Below are 26,046 nucleotides of genomic sequence, written 5' to 3'. Positions count from 1 at the left end.
CGCAGGATCATTAACTACTATCATGGGACACAAAACAACAACTGCAGGACCAACAACGCCAACTGCTGTGCCAACAACCACTGCTGGCCCAAGAGCTACGACTGCAGGACCAGAAAAAACTGCAGGACCAACAACGCTAACTGATGAATCAGCAACAACAACTGCAGGACCACTGACAACAACCGCAGGACCATTAACTATTATCACGGGACCCACAACAACAACTGGAGGATCAACAACGCCAACTGTTGAACCAACAACAACTGCTGGTCAAAGAGCTACAACTGCAGGACAGATAATAACTGCAGGACCAACAACGCCAACTGCTGAACCAACAACGCCAACTGCTGAAAAAACAACACCAACTGTAGGACCAACGACTGCAGTGCCAAAAACAGCGACTACGGGACCTACAACGAGAGCTGCTGAACCAACAACAACTGCAGGACCAACAACGCCAAATGCTGAAAAAACAACACCAACTGTAGAACAAACAACTGCAGTGCCAAAAACAACGACTACAGGACTGACAATGAGAACTGCTGAACCAACAACAATTGCTGGACCAAGAGCTTTGACTGCAGGCGCAATATCGACAACTGCTTTACCAACAACAACTGCAAGACCAACAACAACATTAACTACTACCACGGGATCCACAACAACACCAACTTTAGGAGCAATAACGACAACTGCTTTACCAAAACCAACTGATGGACCAGCAACAACAACAACATTAAATACTACCGCGGGTTCAACAACAACAACTGTAGGACCAACAACAACCAATGCAGAACCCACAACGCCAAATCCTGAACCGACAACAATTCATGGATCTGGAGCTACAACTGCAGGAACCACAACAGCACCTGCAGGATCATCGACAACTGCAGTGTCAACAACGACAACTGTAGATCCCCCTACAGAAAATAAAGGGACTATTGATTTGAGATTCAGCATGAGTCGTACGTTTATAAAAGACTACTTAGATTCAAGCTCAGCGGCCTATCAGGTGCTGGCTGCTAATGTAACAACAGAGGTGAGATAATGTTAGGAAGATTTAATTCAGTTTGAATAATGAAAAACATTGTATTCCTGCATTTTAACATGAAAAACATGAAACATGTTGAATATTAATTAATTGTATTTTTTATAATAGGTTAACAATGGCTTCAAACATAGTTTTCCTGGAACATATTCCGGGAGTACAATCAACTCTTTTGCGTAAGTACAACCAATTGTATTGCATTACTTTTTGAGTAAGTACAACCAATTTTATTAAATTACTTTCATACGCTATGTTTATTAATGAATGCCTTTAAGTATATCACATAGATGATAGCCAATCAATTTGATACTGATGAAAAAGCGCACCAGCTTTGAAACTTGTTTATCCTAATTTTCATGCTTTCCTTTCATTTTTACATTTCTAGTGAGGGATCAGTCTTTGTGGACATGACGCTGATCTTCAACAAAGAATCTGCTGTTCCTACTGAAAGCCGTGCAGTGCAGGTATTGAAGGACGCAGTAGATGATCTAATAACCTTCCTCGATGTGGACACTACAACTATTGCTGCAGGTAACTATACCATCACAATTATAATTTTGCATCAATTGCTAGTTTAAACACTTCATTAGCAAAGCAAGATTGTTGGGTTGTAAAAATTATTGTAAAAGGTTTCATTCATCTCAAGATAATATACTTAAAACATAAAATCACTCCCTCTGCATGACCTACCTTGGTAGGACAAACTAGAACAACTTCAGGACAACCAACCACTGCAGGACCACAAACAACAACTGCAGGACCATTAACTATTATCACGGGACCCACAACAACAACTGCAGGATCAACAACGCCAACTGCTGAACCAACAACGCCAACTGCTGAACCAACAACAACTGCTGGTCAAAGAGCTACAACCGCAGGACAGATAATAACTGCAGGAACAACAACACCAACTGCTGAACCAACAACGCCAACTGCTGTAAAAACAACACCAACTGTAGGACCAATGACTGCAGAGCCAAAAACAGCGAGTACAGGACTGACAACGAGAACTGCTGGACCAACAACAATTGCTGGACCAAGAGCTTCAACTACAGGCCTAATATCGACAACTGCTTTACCAACAACAACTGCAGGACCAACAACGCCAAATGCTGAAAAAATAACACCAACTGTAGGACCAACGACAGCAGTGCCAAAAACTACGACTGTGAAAACAACAAGAACAACGGCAGGAAGAACTACTAAAACTGCTGAACTAACATCGACAACTGCAGGATCAACAACTTTTGCAGAAAAACCTGCAACCACAACTGCAGGACATATAACAACTGTAGGACTAAGAAAAACTGCAAGACCTATCACTTCTACTGTCGTACCCAAAACAATAACTGAAGGAAAAACAACAACAGCCTCAGAACCAACAACTTCTACATCAGGACCCACAACAACAACAACAACCGGACCAATAACGACAACTGGTGGACTAACAAAAACAACTGCAGGACCATCTACAAAAGGACGAAAGACAACATCTGCCGAACTTTTGACAACCGCAGTAGCAACAACAACATCTGCAGGATCTACATCCACAACAGAAGGAGCAACATCCACAACGAGAGCTGGACGAACAATGACAACAGCAGGATCAACAACTTTTGCAGAAAAAACTGCAACCACAACTGCAGGACCAACAACAACTGTAGGACCAACAAAAACTGCAAGACCGATCACTTCTACTGCTGTACCCAAAACAGAAACTGAAGGAAAAATAACAACCGCTTCAGAACCAACAACTTCTACATCAGGACCCACAACAACAACAACTGGTGGACTAAGAAAAACCACAGAAGGACCAACAACCACGACTGCGAAAACTGCAAGAACAACGGCAGGACCAACAACTACAACTGCTGAACTAACATCGACAATTGCAGGATCAACAACTTTTGCAGGAAAACCTGCAACCACAACTGCAGGACCCACAACAACTATAGGACCAACAAAAACTGCAAGACCTATCACTTCTACTGTTGTACCCAAAACAAAAACTGAAGGAAAAACAACAACAGCCTCAGAACGAACAACTTCTACATCAGGACCCACAACAACAACAACCAGATCAATAAAGACAACTGGTGGACTAACAAAAACCACTGTAGGTCCATCAACAAAAGGACGAAAAACAACAACTGCCGAACTTGTGACAACAGCAGTAGCAACAACAACATCAGCAGGATCTACATCCGCAACAGGAGAGGCCACATCCACAACGAGAGGACTAACAGCTGCAGGACGAACAATGGCGACTGCAGGACCAATAACAACGAAAGCAAGACCCAGAACTACTTCAGCAGTACTAACTTCAACTGCAGTACAGAAATCAACAACTGCAGGAATAACAAAAACGACTACAGTACCAACAACATCAACTGCTGTACCAACAACTACTAAAGCAGGACCCAAAACAACAACAGGACCAATATTTACTACTGCTGAACTGACATCAACAACTGCAGGACCAACAACTACGACTGCGAAAACTGCAAGAACAACGGCAGGAACAACAACTAGAACTGCTGAACTAACATCGACAACTGCAGGATCATCGACTTTTGCAGTAAAACCTGCAACCACAACTGCAGGACCAACCACAACTGTAGGATCAACAAAAGCTGCAAGACCTATCACTTCTACTGTTGTACCCAAAACAATACCTGAAGGAAAGACAACAACAGCCTCAGAACCAACAACTTCTCCATCAGGACCCACAACAACACCAACCGGACCAATAACGACAACTGGTGGACTAACAAAAACCACTGCAGGGCCATCAACAAAAGGGCGGAAAACAACAACTGCCGAACTTGTGACAACCGCAATAGCAACAACAACATCTGCAGGATCTACATCCACAACAGAAGGAGACAGATCCACAACGAGAGAAGGACGAACAATGACGACTGCAGGACCAATAACAACGAATGCAAGACCCAGAACTACTTCAGCAGGACTCATTTCAACTGCATTACAGAAATCAACGACTGCAGGAATAACAAAAACGACTACAGTACCAAGAACATCAACTGCTGTATCAACAACTACTATAACAGGACCCAAAACAACAACAGGAACAAAAACGACTACGGCTGAACTGACATCAACAACTGCAGGACCAACAACTACCAATGCGAAAACTGCAAGAACAACGGCAGGACCAGCAACTACAACTGCTGAACTAACATCGACAACTGCAGGATCAACAACTTTTGCAGAAAAATCTGCAACCACAACAGCAGGACCAACAACAACTGAAGGACCAACAAAAACTGCAAGACCTATCACTTCTACTGTTGTACCCAAAACAATAACTGAAGGAAAAATAACAACAGCCTCAGAACCAACAACTTCTCCATCAGGACCCACAACACCACCAACCGGACCAATAACGACAACTGGTGGACTAACAAAAACCACTGCAGGGCCATTAACAAAAGGACGGAAAACAACAACTGCCGAACTTGTGACAACCGCAATAGCAACAACAACATCTGCAGGATCTACATCCACAACAGAAGGAGCCAGATCCACAACGAGAGAAGGACGAACAATGACGACTGCAGGACCAATAACAACGAATGCAAGACCCAGAACTACTTCAGCAGGACTCATTTCAACTGCATTACAGAAATCAACGACTGCAGGAATAACAAAAACGACTACAGTACCAAGAACATCAACTGCTGTATCAACAACTACTATAACAGGACCCAAAACAACAACAGGAACAAAAACGACTACGGCTGAACTGACATCAACAACTGCAGGACCAACAACTACCAATGCGAAAACTGCAAGAACAACGGCAGGACCAGCAACTACAACTGCTGAACTAACATCGACAACTGCAGGATCAACAACTTTTGCAGAAAAATCTGCAACCACAACAGCAGGACCAACAACAACTGAAGGACCAACAAAAACTGCAAGACCTATCACTTCTACTGTTGTACCCAAAACAATAACTGAAGGAAAAATAACAACAGCCTCAGAACCAACAACTTCTCCATCAGGACCCACAACAACACCAACCGGACCAATAACGACAACTGGTGGACTAACAAAAACCACTGCAGGGCCATTAACAAAAGGACGGAAAACAACAACTGCCGAACTTGTGACAACCGCAATAGCAACAACAACATCTGCAGGATCTACATCCACAACAGAAGGAGCCAGATCCACAACGAGAGAAGGACGAACAATGACGACTGCAGGACCAATAACAACGAATGCAAGACCCAGAACTACTTCAGCAGGACTCATTTCAACTGCATTACAGAAATCAACGACTGCAGGAATAACAAAAACGACTACAGTACCAAGAACATCAACTGCTTTATCAACAACTACTATAACAGGACCCAAAACAACAACAGGAACAAAAACGACTACGGCTGAACTGACATCAACAACTGCAGGACCAACAACTACCAATGCGAAAACTGCAAGAACAACGGCAGGACCAGCAACTACAACTGCTGAACTAACATCGACAACTGCAGGATCAACAACTTTTGCAGAAAAAACTGCAACCACAACTGCAGGACCAACAACAACTGTAGGACCAACAAAAACTGCAAGACCGATCACTTCTACTGCTGTACCCAAAACAGAAACTGAAGGAAAAATAACAACCGCCTCAGAACCAACAACTTCTACATCAGGACTCACAACAACAACAACTGGTGGACTAAGAAAAACCACAGAAGGACCAACAACCACGACTGCGAAAACTGCAAGAACAACGGCAGGACCAACAACTACAACTGCTGAACTAACATCGACAATTGCAGGATCAACAACTTTTGCAGGAAAACCTGCAACCACAACTGCAGGACCCACAACAACTATAGGACCAACAAAAACTGCAAGACCTATCACTTCTACTGTTGTACCCAAAACAAAAACTGAAGGAAAAACAACAACAGCCTTAGAACCAACAACTTCTACATCAGGACCCACAACAACAACAACCAGATCAATAAAGACAACTGGTGGACTAACAAAAACCACTGTGGGTCCATCAACAAAAGGACCAAAAACAACAACTGCCGAACTTGTGACAACCGCAGTAGCAACAACAACATCAGCAGGATCTACATCCGCAACAGGAGAGGCCACATCCACAACGAGAGGACTAACAGCTGCAGGACGAACAATGGCGACTGCAGGACCAATAACAACGAAAGCAAGACCCAGAACTACTTCAGCAGTACTAACTTCAACTGCAGTACAGAAATCAACAACTGCAGGAATAACAAAAACGACTACAGTACCAACAACATCAACTGCTGTACCAACAACTACTAAAGCAGGACCCAAAACAACAACAGGACCAATATTGACTACTGCTGAACTGACATCAACAACTGCAGGACCAACAACTACGACTGCGAAAACTGCAAGAACAACGGCAGGAACAACAACTAGAACTGCTGAACTAACATCGACAACTGCAGGATCATCAACTTTTGCAGTAAAACCTGCAACCACAACTGCAGGACCAACCACAACTGTAGGATCAACAAAAGCTGCAAGACCTATCACTTCTACTGTTGTACCCAAAACAATACCTGAAGGAAAGACAACAACAGCCTCAGAACCAACAACTTCTCCATCAGGACCCACAACAACACCAACCGGACCAATAACGACAGCTGGTGGACTAACAAAAACAACTGCAGGGCCATCAACAAAAGGACGGAAAACAACAACTGCCGAACTTGTGACAACCGCAATAGCAACAACAACATCTGCAGGATCTACATCCACAACAGAAGGAGCCAGATCCACAACGAGAGAAGGACGAACAATGACGACTGCAGGACCAATAACAACGAATGCAAGACCCAGAACTACTTCAGCAGGACTCATTTCAACTGCATTACAGAAATCAACGACTGCAGGAATAACAAAAACGACTACAGTACCAAGAACATCAACTGCTTTATCAACAACTACTATAACAGGACCCAAAACAACAACAGGAACAAAAACGACTACGGCTGAACTGACATCAACAACTGCAGGACCAACAACTACCAATGCGAAAACTGCAAGAACAACGGCAGGACCAGCAACTACAACTGCTGAACTAACATCGACAACTGCAGGATCAACAACTTTTGCAGAAAAAACTGCAACCACAACTGCAGGACCAACAACAACTGTAGGACCAACAAAAACTGCAAGACCGATCACTTCTACTGCTGTACCCAAAACAGAAACTGAAGGAAAAATAACAACCGCCTCAGAACCAACAACTTCTACATCAGGACCCACAACAACAACAACTGGTGGACTAAGAAAAACCACAGAAGGACCAACAACCACGACTGCGAAAACTGCAAGAACAACGGCAGGACCAACAACTACAACTGCTGAACTAACATCGACAATTGCAGGATCAACAACTTTTGCAGGAAAACCTGCAACCACAACTGCAGGACCCACAACAACTATAGGACCAACAAAAACTGCAAGACCTATCACTTCTACTGTTGTACCCAAAACAAAAACTGAAGGAAAAACAACAACAGCCTTAGAACCAACAACTTCTACATCAGGACCCACAACAACAACAACCAGATCAATAAAGACAACTGGTGGACTAACAAAAACCACTGTAGGTCCATCAACAAAAGGACCAAAAACAACAACTGCCGAACTTGTGACAACCACAGTAGCAACAACAACATCAGCAGGATCTACATCCGCAACAGGAGAGGCCACATCCACAACGAGAGGACTAACAGCTGCAGGACGAACAATGGCGACTGCAGGACCAATAACAACGAAAGCAAGACCCAGAACTACTTCAGCAGTACTAACTTCAACTGCAGTACAGAAATCAACAACTGCAGGAATAACAAAAACGACTACAGTACCAACAACATCAACTGCTGTACCAACAACTACTAAAGCAGGACCCAAAACAACAACAGGACCAATATTGACTACTGCTGAACTGACATCAACAACTGCAGGACAAACAACTACGACTGCGAAAATTGCAAGAACAACGGCAGGAACAACAACTAGAACTGCTGAACTAACATCGACAACTGCAGGATCATCAACTTTTGCAGTAAAACCTGCAACCACAACTGCAGGACCAACCACAACTGTAGGATCAACAAAAGCTGCAAGACCTATCACTTCTACTGTTGTACCCAAAACAATACCTGAAGGAAAGACAACAACAGCCTCAGAACCAACAACTTCTCCATCAGGACCCACAACAACACCAACCGGACCAATAACGACAACTGGTGGACTAACAAAAACCACTGCAGGGCCATCAACAAAAGGACGGAAAACAACAACTGCCGAACTTGTGACAACCGCAATAGCAACAACAACATCTGCAGGATCTACATCCACAACAGAAGGAGCCAGATCCACAACGAGAGAAGGACGAACAATGACGACTGCAGGACCAATAACAACGAATGCAAGACCCAGAACTACTTCAGCAGGACTCATTTCAACTGCATTACAGAAATCAACGACTGCAGGAATAACAAAAACGACTACAGTACCAAGAACATCAACTGCTGTATCAACAACTACTATAACAGGACCCAAAACAACAACAGGAACAAAAACGACTATGGCTGAACTGACATCAACAACTGCAGGACCAACAACTACCAATGCGAAAACTGCAAGAACAACGGCAGGACCAGCAACTACAACTGCTGAACTAACATCGACAACTGCAGGATCAACAACTTTTGCAGAAAAATCTGCAACCACAACAGCAGGACCAACAACAACTGAAGGACCAACAAAAACTGCAAGACCTATCACTTCTACTGTTGTACCCAAAACAATAACTGTGGGAAAAATAACAACAGCCTCAGAACCAACAACTTCTACATCAGGACCCACAACAACAACAACCGCACCAATAACGACAATTGGTGGACTAACAAAAACCACTGCAGGACCATCAACAAAAGGACGAAAAACAACAACTGCCGAACTTGTGAAAACCGCAGCAGCAACAACAAAATCTGCAGGATCTACATCCACAACAGAAGGAGCCACATCCACAACGAGAGCAGGACGAACAATGACAACTGCAGAACCAATAACAACGAATGCAAGACCCAGAACTACTTCAGCAGGACTCACTTCAACTGCAGTACAGAAAACAACAACTGCAGGAATAACAAAAACAACTACAGTACCAAGAACGTCAACTGCTGTATCAACAACTACTATAGCAGGACCCAAAACAACAACAACTTCAGGACAACCAACCATTGCAGGAACACTAACAACAACTGCAGGACCATTAACTACTATCACGGGACCCAAAACAACAACTGCAGGATCCACAACGCCATCTGTTGAACTAACAACAGCAGCAAAAGAACCAACTACTATGACAACTGAAGAGACAACTGCAGGAACAATAATAACAACTAAAAGATCCAGAACTGCACAGCGAACAACAACATCTGCAGGATCAAAAACGACTGCAGGACCAAAAACGACAACTGCTCAACGAAAGACAAAAGCTACAGGACCCACAACAACAACCTCTGAACTACAAAAAACAACAACTACAGGAATAACAAAAACGACTACAGTACCAAGAACATCAACTGCTGTATCAACAACTACTATAACAGGACCCAAAACAACAACAGGAAAAAAGTCGACAATTGCTGAACTGACATCTACGACTGCGAAAACTGCAAGAACAACGGCAGGACCAACAACTACAAATGCTGAACTAACATCGACAGCTGCAGGATCATCAACTTTTGCAGAAAAACCTGCAACCACAAATGCAGGACCAACAACAACTGTAGGATCAACAAAAGCTGCAAGACCTATCACTTCTACTGTTGTACCCAAAACAATAACTGAAGGAATTGCAACAACAGCCTCAGAACCAACAACTTCTACATCAGGACGCACAACAACAACAACCGGACCAATAACGACAACTGGTGGACTAACAAAAACCACTGCAGGGCCATCAACAAAAGGGCGGAAAACAACAACTGCCGAACTTGTGACAACCGTAGTAGCAACAACAACATCTGCAGGATCTACATCCGCAACAGAAGGAGCCACATCCACAACGAGAGCAGGGCAAACAATGAGAACTGCAGGATCAATAACAACAAATGCAAGACCCAGAACTACTTCAGCAGGACTCACTTCAACTGCAGTACAGAAATCAACGATTGCAGGAATAACTAAAACGACTACAGTACCAAGAACATCAACTGCTGTATCAACAACTACTATAACAGGACCCAAAACAACAACAGGAACAAAATCGACAACTGCTGAACTGACATCAACAACTGCAGGACCAACATCTACGACTGCGAAAACTGCAAGAACAACGGCAGGACCAACAACTGCAAATGCTGAACTAACATCGACAGCTGCAGGATCATCAACTTTTGCAGAAAAAACTGCAACCACAACTGCAGGACCAACAACAACTGTAAGACCAACAAAAACTGCAAGACCTATTACTTCTACTGCTGTACCCAAAACAAAAACTGAAGGAAAAATAACAACCGACTCAGAACCAACAACTTCTACATCAGGACCCACAACAACAACAAACGGACCAAAAAAGACAACTGCTGAACTGACATCAACAACTGCAGGACCAATAACTACGACTGCGAAAACCCCAAGTACAACGGCAGGTCAAACAACTAAAACGGCTGAACTAACATCGACAACATCAGGATCATCAACTTTTGCAGAAAAACCTGCAACCACTTCTACTGCTGTATCCAAAACAAAAACTGAAGGAAAAACCACAACAGCCTCAGAACCAAGAACTTCTAAATCAGGACCCACTACAACAACCACCGGACCAATAACGACAACTGGTGGACTAACAATAACCACTGCTGGACCATCAACAAAAGGACGAAAAACAACAACTGCTGAACATGTGACAACCGCAGTAGCAACCACAACATCTGCAGGATCCACATCCACAACAGAAGGACCCACATCCACAACGAGAGGACTAACACCTGCAGGACGAACAATGACAACTGCAGGACCAATAACAACGAATGCAAGACCCAGAACTACTTCAGCTGGACTCACTTCAACAGCAGTACAGAAATCTACACCTGCAGAAATAACAAAAACGACTACAGTACCAACAATATCAACTGCTGTACCAACAACTACTAGAGCAGGACCCAAAACAACAACAGGACCAATAACGAACACTGCTGAACTGACATCAACAACTGCAGGACCAACAACTACGACTGCGAAAACTGCAAGAACAACAGCAGGAACAACAGCTACAACTGCTGAACTAACATCGACTACAGCAGGATTTTCAACTTTTGCAGAAAAACCTGCAACCACAACTGCAGGACCAACAACAACTGCAGGAACAACAAAAACTGAAAGACCTATCACTTCTACTGTCCTACCCAAAACGATAACTGACGGAAAAACCACAACAGCCTCAGAACCAACAACTTCTACATCAGGACCCACAACAACCGGACCAATAACGACAACTGGTGGACTAACAAAAACCACTGCTGGACCATCAACAAAAGGACGAAAAACCACAACTGCCGAACTTGTGACAACCGCAGTGGCAACAACAACATCTGCAGGATCTACATCCGCAACAGAAGGAGCCACATCCACAACGAGAGGACTAACACCTGCAGGACGAACAATGGCAACTGCAGGACGAATAACAACGAATGCAAGACCCAGAACTACTTCAGCAGGACTCACTTCAACTGCAGTACAGAAATCAACAACTGTAGGAGTAACAAAAACGTCTACAGTACCAACAACAGCAACTGCTGTACCAACAACTACTAAAGCAGGACCCAAAACAACAACAGGACCAATAACGACCACTGCTGAACTGACATCAACAACTGCAGGACCAACAACAACTGTAGGAGCAACAGAAACTGCAAGACCTATCACTTCTACTGCTGTACCCAAAACAAAATCTGAAGGAAAAACAACAACAGCCTCAGAACCAACAACTTCTACATCAGGACCCACAACAACAACAACCGGACCAATAACGACAACTGGTGGACTAACAAAAACCACTGCAGGACCATCAACAAAAGGACGAAAAACAACAACTGCCGAACTTGTGACAACCGTAGTAGCAACAACAACATCGGCAGGATCTACATCCACAACAGAAGGAGCCACATCCACAACGAGAGCAGGACGAACAATGACAACTGCAGAACCAATAACAACGAATGCAAGACCCAGAACTACTTCAGCAGGACTCACTTCAACTGCAGTACAGAAAACAACAACTGCAGGAATAACAAAAACGACTACAGTACCAAGAACGTCAACTGCTGTATCAACAACAACTATAGCAGGACCCAAAACAACAACAGCTTCAGGACAACCAACCACTGCAGGAACACTAACAACAACTGCAGGACCATTAACTATTATCACGGGACCCAAAATAACAACTGCAGGATCCACAACGCCAACTGTTGAACCAACCACAGCAGCAAAAGAACCAACTACTATGACAACTGAAGAGACAACTGCAGGAACAATAATAACAACTAAAAGATCCACAATTGCACGGCGAACAACAACATCTGCAGGATCAAAAACGACTGCAGGACCAAAAACGACAACTGCTCAACGAAAGACAAAAGCTACAGGACCCACAACAACAACCTCTGAACTACCAACAACAACAACTACAATTGCTGGAACAAGAGCTACAACTGCAGGAACATCAACCACTGCTGGACCAAAAACGACAACTGTTGAACGAACAACAACTGTGGAACCTACCACTGTTTCTGCGAGACTACTAACTACTTCTGCTGGACCCACAACAACAACAGCAGGACCCACAACGCCAACTGCAGAACCAACAACAACAACTGCTGGAACAAGAGCTAAAACTACAGGACTCACAACAAAAACTGCAGGACAAACAACGACAACTTCTGAACCAACAACAATTGCAGGACCTACCACTGCTATTGCAAGGCTGTTATCCACTACAGTAGGAACAACAACAACTGCAGGACTAACAAAGCCAACTGTTGAACAACCAACAACATCTGCAGGACCAACAACTACAGTGCCAAAACCAACAACTGCAGGTCCATCAACTACTTCAGCAAGATCCACAACAACAACAACTGCAGGACAAAAAACAACAACTGCTGAACCAACAACAGCAGCAAAAGAACCAACAATTATGACAACAGAACAGACAACTGCAGGAACAACAATAACAACTAAAAGATCCACAACTGCACAGCTAACAACAACGTCTGTAGGATCAAAATCGACTGCAGGACCAAAAACGACAACTGCTCAACGAAAGACAAAAGCTACAGGACCCACAACAACAACCTCTGAACTACCAACAACAACAACGCCAACTGCCGAACCAACGACTACAATTGTTGGAACAAGAGCTACAACTGCAGGAACATCAACCACTGCAGGACCAAAAAGGACAAGTGTTGAACGAACTACTTCAGCAGGACTCACTTCAACTGCAGTACAGAAATCAACGATTGCAGGAATAACAAGAACGACTACAGTACCAAGAACATCAACTGCTGTATCAACAACTACTATAGCAGGACCCAAAACAACAACAACTTCAGGACAACCAACCACTGCAGGAACACTAACAACAACTGCAGGACCATTAACTATTATCACGGGACCCAAAACAACAACTGCAGGATCCACAACGCCAACTGTTGAACCATCAACAGCAGCAAAAGAACCAACTACAATGACAACTGAAGAGACAACTGCAGGAACAATAATAACAACTATAAGATCCACAACTGCACGGCGAACAACAACATCTGCAGGATCAAAAACGACTGCAGGACCAAAAACGAAAACTGCTCAACGAAAGACAAAAGCTACAGGACCCACAACAACAACCTCTGAACTACCAACAACAACAACTACAATTGCTGGAACAAGAGCTACAACTGCAGGAACATCAACCACTGCTGGACCAAAAACGACAACTGTTGAACGAACAACAACTGTGGAACCTACCACTGTTTCTGCGAGACTACCAACTACTTCTGCTGGACCCACAACAACAACAGGAAAAAAGTCGACAACTGCTGAACTGACATCTACGACTGCGAAAACTGCAAGAACTACGGCAGGACCAACAACTACAAATGCTGAACTAACATCGACAGCTGCAGGATCATCAACTTTTGCTGAAAAACCTGCAACCACAAATGCAGGACCAACAACAACTGTAGGATCAACCAAAGCTGCAAGACCTATCACTTCTACTGTTGTACCCAAAACAATAACTGAAGGAATTGCAACAACAGCCTCAGAACCAACAACTTCTACATCAGGACGCACAACAACAACAACCGGACCAATAACGACAACTGGTGGACTAACAAAAACCACTGCAAGACCATCAACAAAAGGACGAAAAACAGCAACTGCCGAACTTGTGACAACCGTAGTAGCAACAACAACATCTACAGGATCTACATCCGCAACAGAAGGAGCCACATCCACAACGAGAGCAGGGCAAACAATGAGAACTGCAGGATCAATAACAACAAATGCAAGACCCAGAACTACTTCAGCAGGACTCACTTCAACTGCAGTACAGAAATCAACGATTGCAGGAATAACTAAAACGACTACAGTACCAAGAACATCAACTGCTGTATCAACAACTACTATAACAGGACCCAAAACAACAACAGGAACAAAATCGACAACTGCTGAACTGACATCAACAACTGCAGGACCAACATCTACGACTGCGAAAACTGCAAAAACAACGGCAGGACCAACAACTGCAAATGCTGAACTAACATCGACAGCTGCAGGATCATCAACTTTTGCAGAAAAACCTGCAACCACAACTGCAGGACCAACAACAACTGTCGGATCAACAAAAGCTGCAAGACCTATCATTTCTACTGTTGTACCCAAAACAATAACTGAAGGAAATGCAACAACAGCCTCAGAACAAACTACTTCTACATCAGGACCCACAACAACAACAACCGGACCAATAACGACAACTGGTGGACTAACGAAAACCACTGCAGGGCCATCAACAAAAGGGCGGAAAACAACAACTGCCGAACTTGTGACAACCGCAGTAGCAACAACATCATCTGCAGGATCTACATCCACAACAGAAGGAGTCAGATCCACAACGAGAGAAAGACAAACAATGACGACTGCAGGACCAATAACAACGAATGAAAGACCCAGAACTACTTCAGCAGGACTCACTTCAACTGCAGTACAGAAAACAACAACTGCAGGAATAACAAAAACGACTACAGTACCAAGAACATCAACTGCTGTATCAACAACTACTATAGCAGGACCCAAAACAACAACAACTTCAGGACAACCAACCACTGCAGGAACACTAACAACAACTGCAGGACCATTAACTATTATCACGGGACCCAAAACAACAACTGCACGATCCCCAACGCCAACTGTTGAACCAACAAAAGCAGCAAGAGAACCAACTACTATGACAACTGAAGAGACAACTGCAGGAACAATAATAACAACTAAAACATCCACAACTGCACGGCGAACAACATTATCTGCAGGATCAAAAACGACTGCAAGACCAAAAACGACAACCGCTCAACGAAAGACAAAAGCAACAGGACCCACAACAACAACCTCTGAACTACCAACAACAACAACTACAATTGCTGGAACAAGAGCTACAACTGCAGGAACATCAACCACTGCTGGACCAAAAACGACAACTGTTGAACGAACAACAACTGTGGAACCTACCACTGTTTCTGCGAGACTACTAACTACTTCTGCTGGACCCACAACAACAACAGCAGGACCCACAACGCCAACTGCAGAACCAACAACAACAACTGCTGGAACAAGAGCTAAAACTAGAGGACTCACAACAAAAACTACAGGACAAGCAACGACAACTTCTGAACCAACAACAATCGCAGGACCTACCACTACTATTGCAAGACTGTTATCCACTACAGTAGGAACAACAACAACTGCAGGACTAACAAAGCCAACTGTTGAACAACCAACAACATCTGCAGGACCAACAACTACAGTGCCAAAACCAACAACTGCAGGTCCATCAACTACTACAGCAAGATCCACAACAACAACAACTGCAGGACAAAAAACAACAACTGCTGAACAAACAACAGCAGCAAAAGAACCAACAACTATGACAACAGAACAGACAACTGCAGGAACAACAATAACAACTAAAAGATCCACAACTGCACAGCTAACAACAACGTCTGTAGGATCAAAATCGACTGCAGGACCAAAAACGACAACTGCTCAACGAAAGACAAAAGCTACAGGACCCACAACAATAACCTCTGAACTACCAACAAAAACAACGCCAACTGCCGAACCAATGACTACAATTGTTGGAACAAGAGCTAAAACTGCAGGAACATCAACCACTGCTGGACCAAAAAGGATAAGTGTTGAACGAACAACTGTGGAACCTACCAATGTTACTGCGAGACTACTAACTACTTCTGCTGGACCCACAACAACAACAGCAGGACCAACAACGCCAACTGCAGAACCAACAACAACTGCTGGTCCAAGAGCTACGACTGCAGGACCAGAAAAAACTGCAGGACAAACAACGCTAACTGATGAATCAGCAACAACAACTGCAGGACCACTAACAACAACTGCGGGACCATTAACTATTATCACGGGACTCACAACAACAACTGCAGGACCAACAACGCCAACTGCTGAACCAACAACGCCAACTGCTGAAAAAACAACACCAACTGAAGGACTAACGACTGCAGTGCCAAAAACAGTGACTACAGGACTGACAACGAGAGCTGCTGAACAAACAACAACTGCGAGACCAACAACGCCAAATGCTGAAAAAACAACACCAACTGTAGAACCAACAACTGCAGTGCCAAAAACAACGACTACAGGACTGACAACGAGAACTGCTGAACCAACAACAATTGCTGGACCAAGAGCTTCAACTGCAGGCGCAATATCGACAACTGCTTTACCAACAACAACAACATTAACTACTACCACGGGATCCACAACAACACCAACTTTAGGAGCAATAACGACAACTGCTTTACCAAAACCAACTGATGCAACAACAACAACATTAAATACTACCGCGGGTTCAACAACAACAACAACTGTAGAACCAACAACAACCAATGCAGAACCCACAATGCCAAATCCTGAACCGAGAACTGCTGAACAAACAACAATTGCTGGACCAAGAGCTTCAACTACAGGCCTAATATCGACAACTGCTTTACCAACAACAACTGCAGGACAAACAACGCCAAATGCTGAAATAACAACACCAACTGTTGGACCAACGACTGCAGTGCCAAAAACAGCGACTACAGGACTGACAACAGGAACTGCTGAACCGACAACAATTGCTGGACCAAGAGCTTCAACTACAGGCCTAATATCGACAACTGCTTTACCATCAACAACTGCAGGACCAACAACGGCAAATACTGAAAAAATAACACCGACTGTAGGACCAACGACTGCACTGCCAAAAACTACGACTGAGAAAACTGCAAGAACAACGGCAGGAACAACTACTACAACTGCTGAACTAACATCGACAACTGCAGGATCAACATTTTTTGCAGAAAAACCTGCAACCACAACTGCAGGACATATAACAACTGCAGGAGAGATAATAACTGCAGAAACCACAACGGCAACTACTGAACCAACATCGACAACTGCTGAAAAAACAACACCAACTGTAGGACCAACGACTGCAGTGCCAAAAACAGCGACTACGGGACTGACAACGAGAACTGCTGAACAAACAACAATTGCTGGACCAAGAGCTTCAACTACAGGCCTAATATCGACAACTGCTTTACCAACAACAACTGCAGGACCAACAACGCCAAATGCTGAAAAAACAACACCAACTGCAGAACCAACAACTGCAGTGCCAAAAACAACGACTACAGGACTGACAACGAGAACTGCTGAACCAACAACAATTGCTGGACCAAGAGCTTCAACTGCAGGCTCAATATCTGCTTTACCATCAACAGCTGCAGTACCAACAACAACAACATTAACTACTACCACGGAATCCACAGCAAAGACTGCAGGGCCAACAATCCAAACTGCTGAACCAAAAACAACTGTTGGTCCAAGAGCTACAACTGCAGTACACACAACAACTGTAAGATCATCAACAAGTGCAGTATCAACACTGACATCTCCTAAAGCAAACACAACTGCAGGACCAATAACGACAACTGCTTTACCAAAACAAACGGCAGGACCACTAACAACAACATTAACAAATACCGCAGGATCAACAACAACAACTGCAGGACCAACAACAGTCAATGCAGAACCCACAACGCCAAATCCTGAACCGACAACAATTCATGGATCAGGAGCTACAACTGCAGGACCAACAACGCCAACTGCTGAAAAAACAACACCAACTGTAGGACCAACGACTGCAGTGCCAAAAACAGTGACCACAGGACTGACAACGAGAACTGCTGAACCAACAACAATTGCTGGACCAAGAGCTTCAACTGCAGGCTCAATATCGACAACTGCTACACCAACAACAGCTGCAGTACCAACAAAAACTACGTTAACTACTACCACGGGATCCACAACAAAGACTGCAGGACCAACAATCCCAACTGCTAAACCAACAACAACTGCTGGTCCAAGAGCTACAACTGCTGGTCAAAGAGCTGCAACTGCAGTACACACAACAACTGTAAGATCATCAACAAGTGCAGTATCAACACTGACAGCTCCTGAACCAAACACAACTGCAGGACCAATAACGACAACTGCTTTACCAAAACAAACGGCAGGACCATCAACAACAAGATTAACAAATTCTGCAGGATCAACAACAACAACTGTAGGACCAACAACAGTCAATGCAGAACCCACAACGCCAAATCCTGAACCAACAACAATTCATGGATCAGGAGCTACAACTGCAGGAACCACAACGGCAACTGCTGGACCAACAACGCCAACTGCTGAAAAAACAACTCCAACTGTAGGACCAACGACTGCAGTGCCAAAAACAGCAACTACAGGACTGACAACGAGAAGTGCTGAACCAACAACAATTGCTGGACCAAGAGCTTCAACTACAGGCCTAATATCGACAACTGCTTTACCAACAACAACTGCCGGACCAACAACGCCAAATGCTGAAAAAACAACACCAACTTTAGAACCAACAACTGCAGTGCCAAAAACAACGACTGCAGGACTGACAACGAGAACTGCTGAACCAACAACAATTGCTGGACGAAGAGCTTCAACAGCAGGCTCAATATCGACAACTGCTTTACCAACAACAGCTGCAGTACCAACAACAACAACATTAACTACTACCACGGGATCCACAACAAAGACTGCTGGACCAACAATCCCAACTGCTGAACCAACAACAACTGCTGGTCCAAGAGCTAAAACTGCAGTACACACCCCAACTGTAAGATCATCAACAAGTGCAGTATCAACACTGACAGCTCCTGAACCAAACACAACAACTGCAGGACCAATAACGACAACTGTTTTACCAAATCAAACGGCAGGACCATCAACAACAACATTAACAAATACCGCAGGAACAACAACAACAACTGCAGGACCAACAACAGTCAATGCAGAACCCACAACACCAAATCCTGAACCGACAACAATTCATGGATCAGGAGCTATAACTGCAGGAACAACAACACCAACTGCTGAACCAACAACGCCAACTGCTGAAAAAACAACTCCAACTGTAGGACCAACGACTGCAGTGCCAAAAACAGCGACTACAGGACTGACAACGAGAACTGCTGAACTAACAACAATTGCTGGACCAAGAGCTTCAACTACAGGCCCAATATCGACAACTGCTTTACCAACAACAACTGCAGTACCAACGACGCCAAATGCTGAAAAAATAACACCAACTGTAGGACCAACGACTGCAGTGCCCAAAACTACGACTGCGAAAACTGCAAGAACAACGGCAGGAACAACTACTACAACTGTTGAACTAACATCGACAACTGCAGGATCAACAACTTTTGCAGAAAAACCTGCAACCACAACTGCAGGACATATAACAACTGCAGGACAGATAATAACTGCAGGAACCACAATGGCAACTGCTGAACCAACATCGCCAACTGCTGAAAAAACAACACCAACTATAGGACCAACGACTGCAGTGCCAAAAACAGCGACTACAGGACTGACAATGAGAACTGGTGAACCAACAACAATTGCTGGACCAAGAGCTTCAACTGCAGGCTCCATATCGACAACTGCTTTACCAACAACAGCTGCAGTACCAACAAAAAATACGTTAACTACTACCACGGGATCCACAACAACGACTGGAGGACCAACAATCCCAACTGCTAAACCAACAACAACTGCTGGTCCAAGAGCAAAAACTGCTGGTCCAAGAGCTACAACTGCAGTACACACAACAACTGTAAGATCATCAACAAGTGCAGTATCAACACTGACAGCTCCTGAACCAAACACAACAACTGCAGGACCAATAACGACAACTGCTTTACCAAAACAAACGGCAGGACCATCAACAACAACATTAACAAATACCGCAGGAACAACAACAACAACTGCAGGACCAACAACAGTCAATGCAGAACCCACAACGCCAAATCCTGAACCGACAACAATTCATGGATCAGGAGCTACAACTACAGGAACCACAACGGCATCTGCTGGACCAACAACGCCAACTGCTGAAAAAACAACTCCAACTGTAGGACCAACGACTGCAGTGCCAAAAACAGCGACTACAGGACTGACAACGAGAAGTGCTGAACCAAGAACAATTGCTGGACCAAGAGCTTCAACTACAGGCCTAATATCGACAACTGCTTTACCAACAACAACTGCAGGACCAACAACGCCAAATGCTGAAAAAACAACACCAACTTTAGAACCAACAACTGCAGTGCCAAAAACAACGACTACAGGACTGACGACGAGAACTGCTGAACCAACAACAATTGCTGGACGAAGAGCTTCAACTGCAGGCTCAATATCGACAACTGCTTTACCAACAACAGCTGCAGTACCAACAACAACAACATTAACTACTACCCTGGGATCCACAACAAAGACCGCTGGACCAACAATCCCAACTGCTGAACCAACAACAACTGCTGGTCCAAGAGCTACAACTGCAGTACACACAACAACTGTAAGATCCTCAACAAGTGCAGTATCAACACTGACAGCTCCTGAATCAAACACAACAACTGCAGGACCAATAACGACAACTGCTTTACCAAAACAAACGGCAGGACCATCAACAACAACATTAACAAATTCTGCAGGATCGACAACAACAACTGCAGGACCAACAACAGTCAATGCAGAACCCACAACGCCAAATCCTGAACCAACAACAATTCATGGATCAGGAGCTACAACTACAGGAACCACAACGGCAACTGCTGAACCAACATCGCCAACTGCTGAAAAAACAACTCAAACTGTAGGACCAACGACTGCAGTGCCAAAAACAGCGACTACAGGACTGACAACGAGAAGTGCTGAACCAACAAGAATTACTGGACTAAGAGCTTCAACTACAGGCCTACTATCGACAACTGCTTTACCAACAACAACTGCAGGACCAACAACGCCAAATGCTGAAAAAACAACACCAACTTTAGAACCAACAACACCAACTTTAGAACCAACAACTGCAGTGCCAAAAACAACGACTACAGGACTGACGACGAGAACTGCTGAACCAACAACAATTGCTGGACGAAGAGCTTCAACTGCAGGCTCAATATCGACAACTGCTTTACCAACAACAGCTGCAGTACCAACAACAACAACATTAACTACTACCCTGGGATCCACAACAAAGACTGCTGGACCAACAATCCCAACTGCTGAACCAACAACAACTGCTGGTCCAAGAGCTAAAACTGCAGTACACACACCAACTGTAAGATCATCAACAAGTGCAGTATCAACACTGACAGCTCCTGAACCAAACACAACAACTGCAGGACCAATAACGACAACTGTTTTACCAAAACAAACGGCAGGACCATCAACAACAACATTAACAAATACCGAAGGAACAACAACAACAACTGCAGGACCAACAACAGTCAATGCAGAACCCACAACGCCAAATCCTGAACCGACAACAATTCATGGATCAGGAGCTACAACTACAGGAACCACAACGGCATCTGCTGAACCAACATCGCCAACTGCTGAAAAAACAACACCAACTATAGGACCAACGACTGCCGTGCCAAAAACAGCGACTACAGGACTGACAACGAGAACTGCTGAACAGACAACAATTGCTGGACCAAGAGCTTCAACTACAGGCCCAATATCGACAACTGCTTTACCAACAACAACTGCAGTACCAACGACGCCAAATGCTGAAAAAATAACACCAACTGTAGGACCAACAACTGCAGTGCCCAAAACTACGACTGTGAAAACTGCAAGAACAACGGCAGGAACAACTACTACAACTGCTGAACTAACATCGACAACTGCAGGATCAACAACTTTTGCAGAAAAACCTGCAACCACAACTGCAGGACATATAACAACTGCAGGACAGATAATAACTGCAGGAACCACAACGGCAACTGCTGAACCAACATCGCCAACTGCTGAAAAAACAACACCAACTTTAGAACCAACAACTGCAGTGCCAAAAACAACGACTACAGGACTGACAACGAGAAGTGCTGAACCAACAACAATTGCTGGACTAAGAGCTTCAACTACAGGCCCAATATCGACAACTGCTTTACCAACAACAGCTGCAGGACCAACAACAACAACATTAACTACTACCCTGGGATCCACAACAAAGACTGCTGGACCAACAATCCCAACTGCTGAACCAACAACGCCAACTGCTGAAAAAACAAGAGCTTCAACTGCAGGCTCCATATCGACAACTGCTTTACCAACAACAGCTGCAGTACCAACAAAAACTCTCTTAACTACTACCACGGGATCCACAACAAAGACTGCAGGACCAACAATCCCAACTGCTAAACCAACAACAACTGCTGGTCCAAGAGCTAAAACTGCTGGTCCAAGAGCTACAACTGCAGTACACACAACAACTGTAAGATCATCAACAAGTGCAGTATCAACACTGACAGCTCCTGAACCAAACACAACAACTGCGGGAACAATAACGACAACTGCTTTACCAAAACAAACGGTAGGACCATCAACAACAACATTAACAAATTCCGCGGGATCAACAACAACAACTGCAGGACCAACAACAGTCAATGGAGAACCCACAACGCCAAATCCTGAACCGACAACAATTCATGGATCAGGGGCTACAACTGCAGGAACCACAACGGCAACTGCTGAACCAACAACGCCAACTGCTGAAAAAACAACTCCAACTGTAGGACCAACGAATGCAGTGCCAAAAACAGCAACTACAGGACTGACAACGAGAAGTGCTGAACCAACAACAATTGCTGGACCAAGAGCTTCAACTACAGGCCTAATATCGACAACTGCTTTACCAACAACAACTGCAATACCAACAACGCTATATGCTGAAAAAACAACACCAACTGTGGAACCAACGACTGCAGTGCCAAAAACGACTACAGGACTGACAACGAGAACTGCTGAACCAACAACAATTGCTGGACCAAGAGCTTCAACTGCAGGCTCAATATCGACAACTGCTTTGCCAACAAATGCTGCAATACCAACAACAACAACATTAACTACTACCACGGGATCCACAACAAAGACTGCAGGACCAACACTGCCAACTGCTGAACCAACAACATCTGCTGGTCCAAGAGCTACAACTGCAGTACACACACCAACTGTAAGATCATCAACAAGTGTAGTATCAACACTGACAGCTCCTGAACCAAACACAGCAACTGCAGGACAAATAACGACTACTGCTTTACCAAAACAAACAGCAGGACCTTCAACAACAACATTCACAAATACCGCAGGATCCTCAACAACAACTGCAGGACCAACAACAGTCAATGCAGAACCCACAACGCCAAATCCTGAACCGACAACAATTCATGGATCAGGAGCTACAACTACAGGAACCACAATGGCAATTGCTGAACCAACAACGCCAAATGCTGAAAAAACAACACCAACTTTAGAGCCAACAACTGCAGTGCCAAAAACAACGACTACAGGACTGACGACGAGAACTGCTGAACCAACAACAATTGCTGGACGAAGAGCTTCAACTGCAGGCTCAATATCGACAACTGCTTTACCAACAACAACTGCAATACCAACAACGCTATATGCTGAAAAAACAACACCAACTGTGGAACCAACGACTGCAGTGCCAAAAACGACTACAGGACTGACAACGAGAACTGCTGAACCAACAACAATTGCTGGACCAAGAGCTTCAACTGCAGGCTCAATATCGACAACTGCTTTGCCAACAAATGCTGCAATACCAACAACAACAACATTAACTACTACCACGGGATCCACAACAAAGACTGCAGGACCAACACTGCCAACTGCTGAACCAACAACATCTGCTGCTCCAAGAGCTACAACTGCAGTACACACACCAACTGTAAGATCATCAACAAGTGCAGTATCAACACTGACAGCTCCTGAACCAAACACAGCAACTGCAGGACAAATAACGACTACTGCTTTACCAAAACAAACAGCAGGACCTTCAACAACAACATTCACAAATACCGCAGGATCCTCAACAACAACTGCAGGACCAACAACAGTCAATGCAGAACCCACAACGCCAAATCCTGAACCGACAACAATTCATGGATCAGGAGCTACAACTACAGGAACCACAACGGCAATTGCTGAACCAACAACGCCAAATGCTGAAAAAACAACACCAACTTTAGAGCCAACAACTGCAGTGCCAAAAACAACGACTACAGGACTGACGACGAGAACTGCTGAACCAACAACAATTGCTGGACGAAGAGCTTCAACTGCAGGCTCAATATCGACAACTGCTTTACCAACAACAGCTGCAGGACCAACAACAACAACATTAACTACTACCACGGGATCCACAACAAAGACTGCTGGACCAACAATCCCAACTGCTGAACCAACAACAACTGCTGGTCCAAGAGCTAAAACTGCAGTACACACACCAACTGTAAGATCATCAACAAGTGCAGTATCAACACTGACAGCTCCTGAACCAAACACAACAACTGCAGGACCAATAACGACAACTGCTTTACCAAAACAAACGGTAGGACCATCAACAACAACATTAACAAATTCCGCGGGATCAACAACAACAACTGCAGGACCAACAACAGTCAATGGAGAACCCACAACGCCAAATCCTGAACCGACAACAATTCATGGATCAGGGGCTACAACTGCAGGAACCACAACGGCAACTGCTGAACCAACAACGCCAACTGCTGAAAAAACAACTCCAACTGTAGGACCAACGACTGCAGTGCCAAAAACAGCAACTACAGGACTGACAACGAGAAGTGCTGAACCAACAACAATTGCTGGACCAAGAGCTTCAACTACAGGCCTAATATCGACAACTGCTTTACCAACGACAACTGCAGGACCAACGACGCCAAATGCTGAAAAAATAACACCAACTGTAGGACCAACGACTGCACTGCCAAAAACTACGACTGCGAAAACTGCAAGAACAACGGCAGGAACAACTACTACAACTGCTGAACTAACATCGACAACTGCAGGATCAACAACTTTTGCAGAAAAACCTGCAACCACAACTGCTGGACATATAACAACTGCAGGACAGATAATAACTGCAGGAACCACAACGGCAACTGCTGAACCAACATCGCCAACTGCTGAAAAAACAACACCAACTTTAGAAC

General features: G+C 44.3%; 1 protein-coding gene and 1 long non-coding RNA gene across 2 annotated transcripts; both read left to right on the top strand.

Annotated features, from left to right (window-relative positions):
• The first annotated feature begins 635 nt into the window (after positions 1-635).
• LOC132454066 (uncharacterized) lies at positions 636-1,577 on the top strand. The gene is made up of 3 exons (XR_009524858.1): positions 636-1,039; positions 1,160-1,224; positions 1,434-1,577. It is a non-coding gene; the product is annotated as an uncharacterized LOC132454066 (long non-coding RNA).
• Positions 1,578-5,708: 4,131 nt separating this feature from the next.
• LOC132453726 (uncharacterized) lies at positions 5,709-25,783 on the top strand (the record flags this gene model as incomplete). Its single annotated transcript, XM_060046671.1, has 6 exons — positions 5,709-5,993; positions 6,206-6,302; positions 13,840-14,030; positions 18,680-18,731; positions 24,862-24,929; positions 25,709-25,783. Coding segments are annotated over 6 exons (768 nt in total), but the record flags the coding sequence as incomplete, so codon positions are not given.
• Positions 25,784-26,046: the final 263 nt, after the last annotated feature.

Source organism: Gadus macrocephalus, chromosome 3 (genome assembly GCF_031168955.1).
Source record: "Gadus macrocephalus chromosome 3, ASM3116895v1".
Taxonomy (NCBI): Eukaryota; Metazoa; Chordata; class Actinopteri; order Gadiformes; family Gadidae; genus Gadus; species Gadus macrocephalus.
This window is presented reverse-complemented; position numbering and strand designations above follow the sequence as displayed.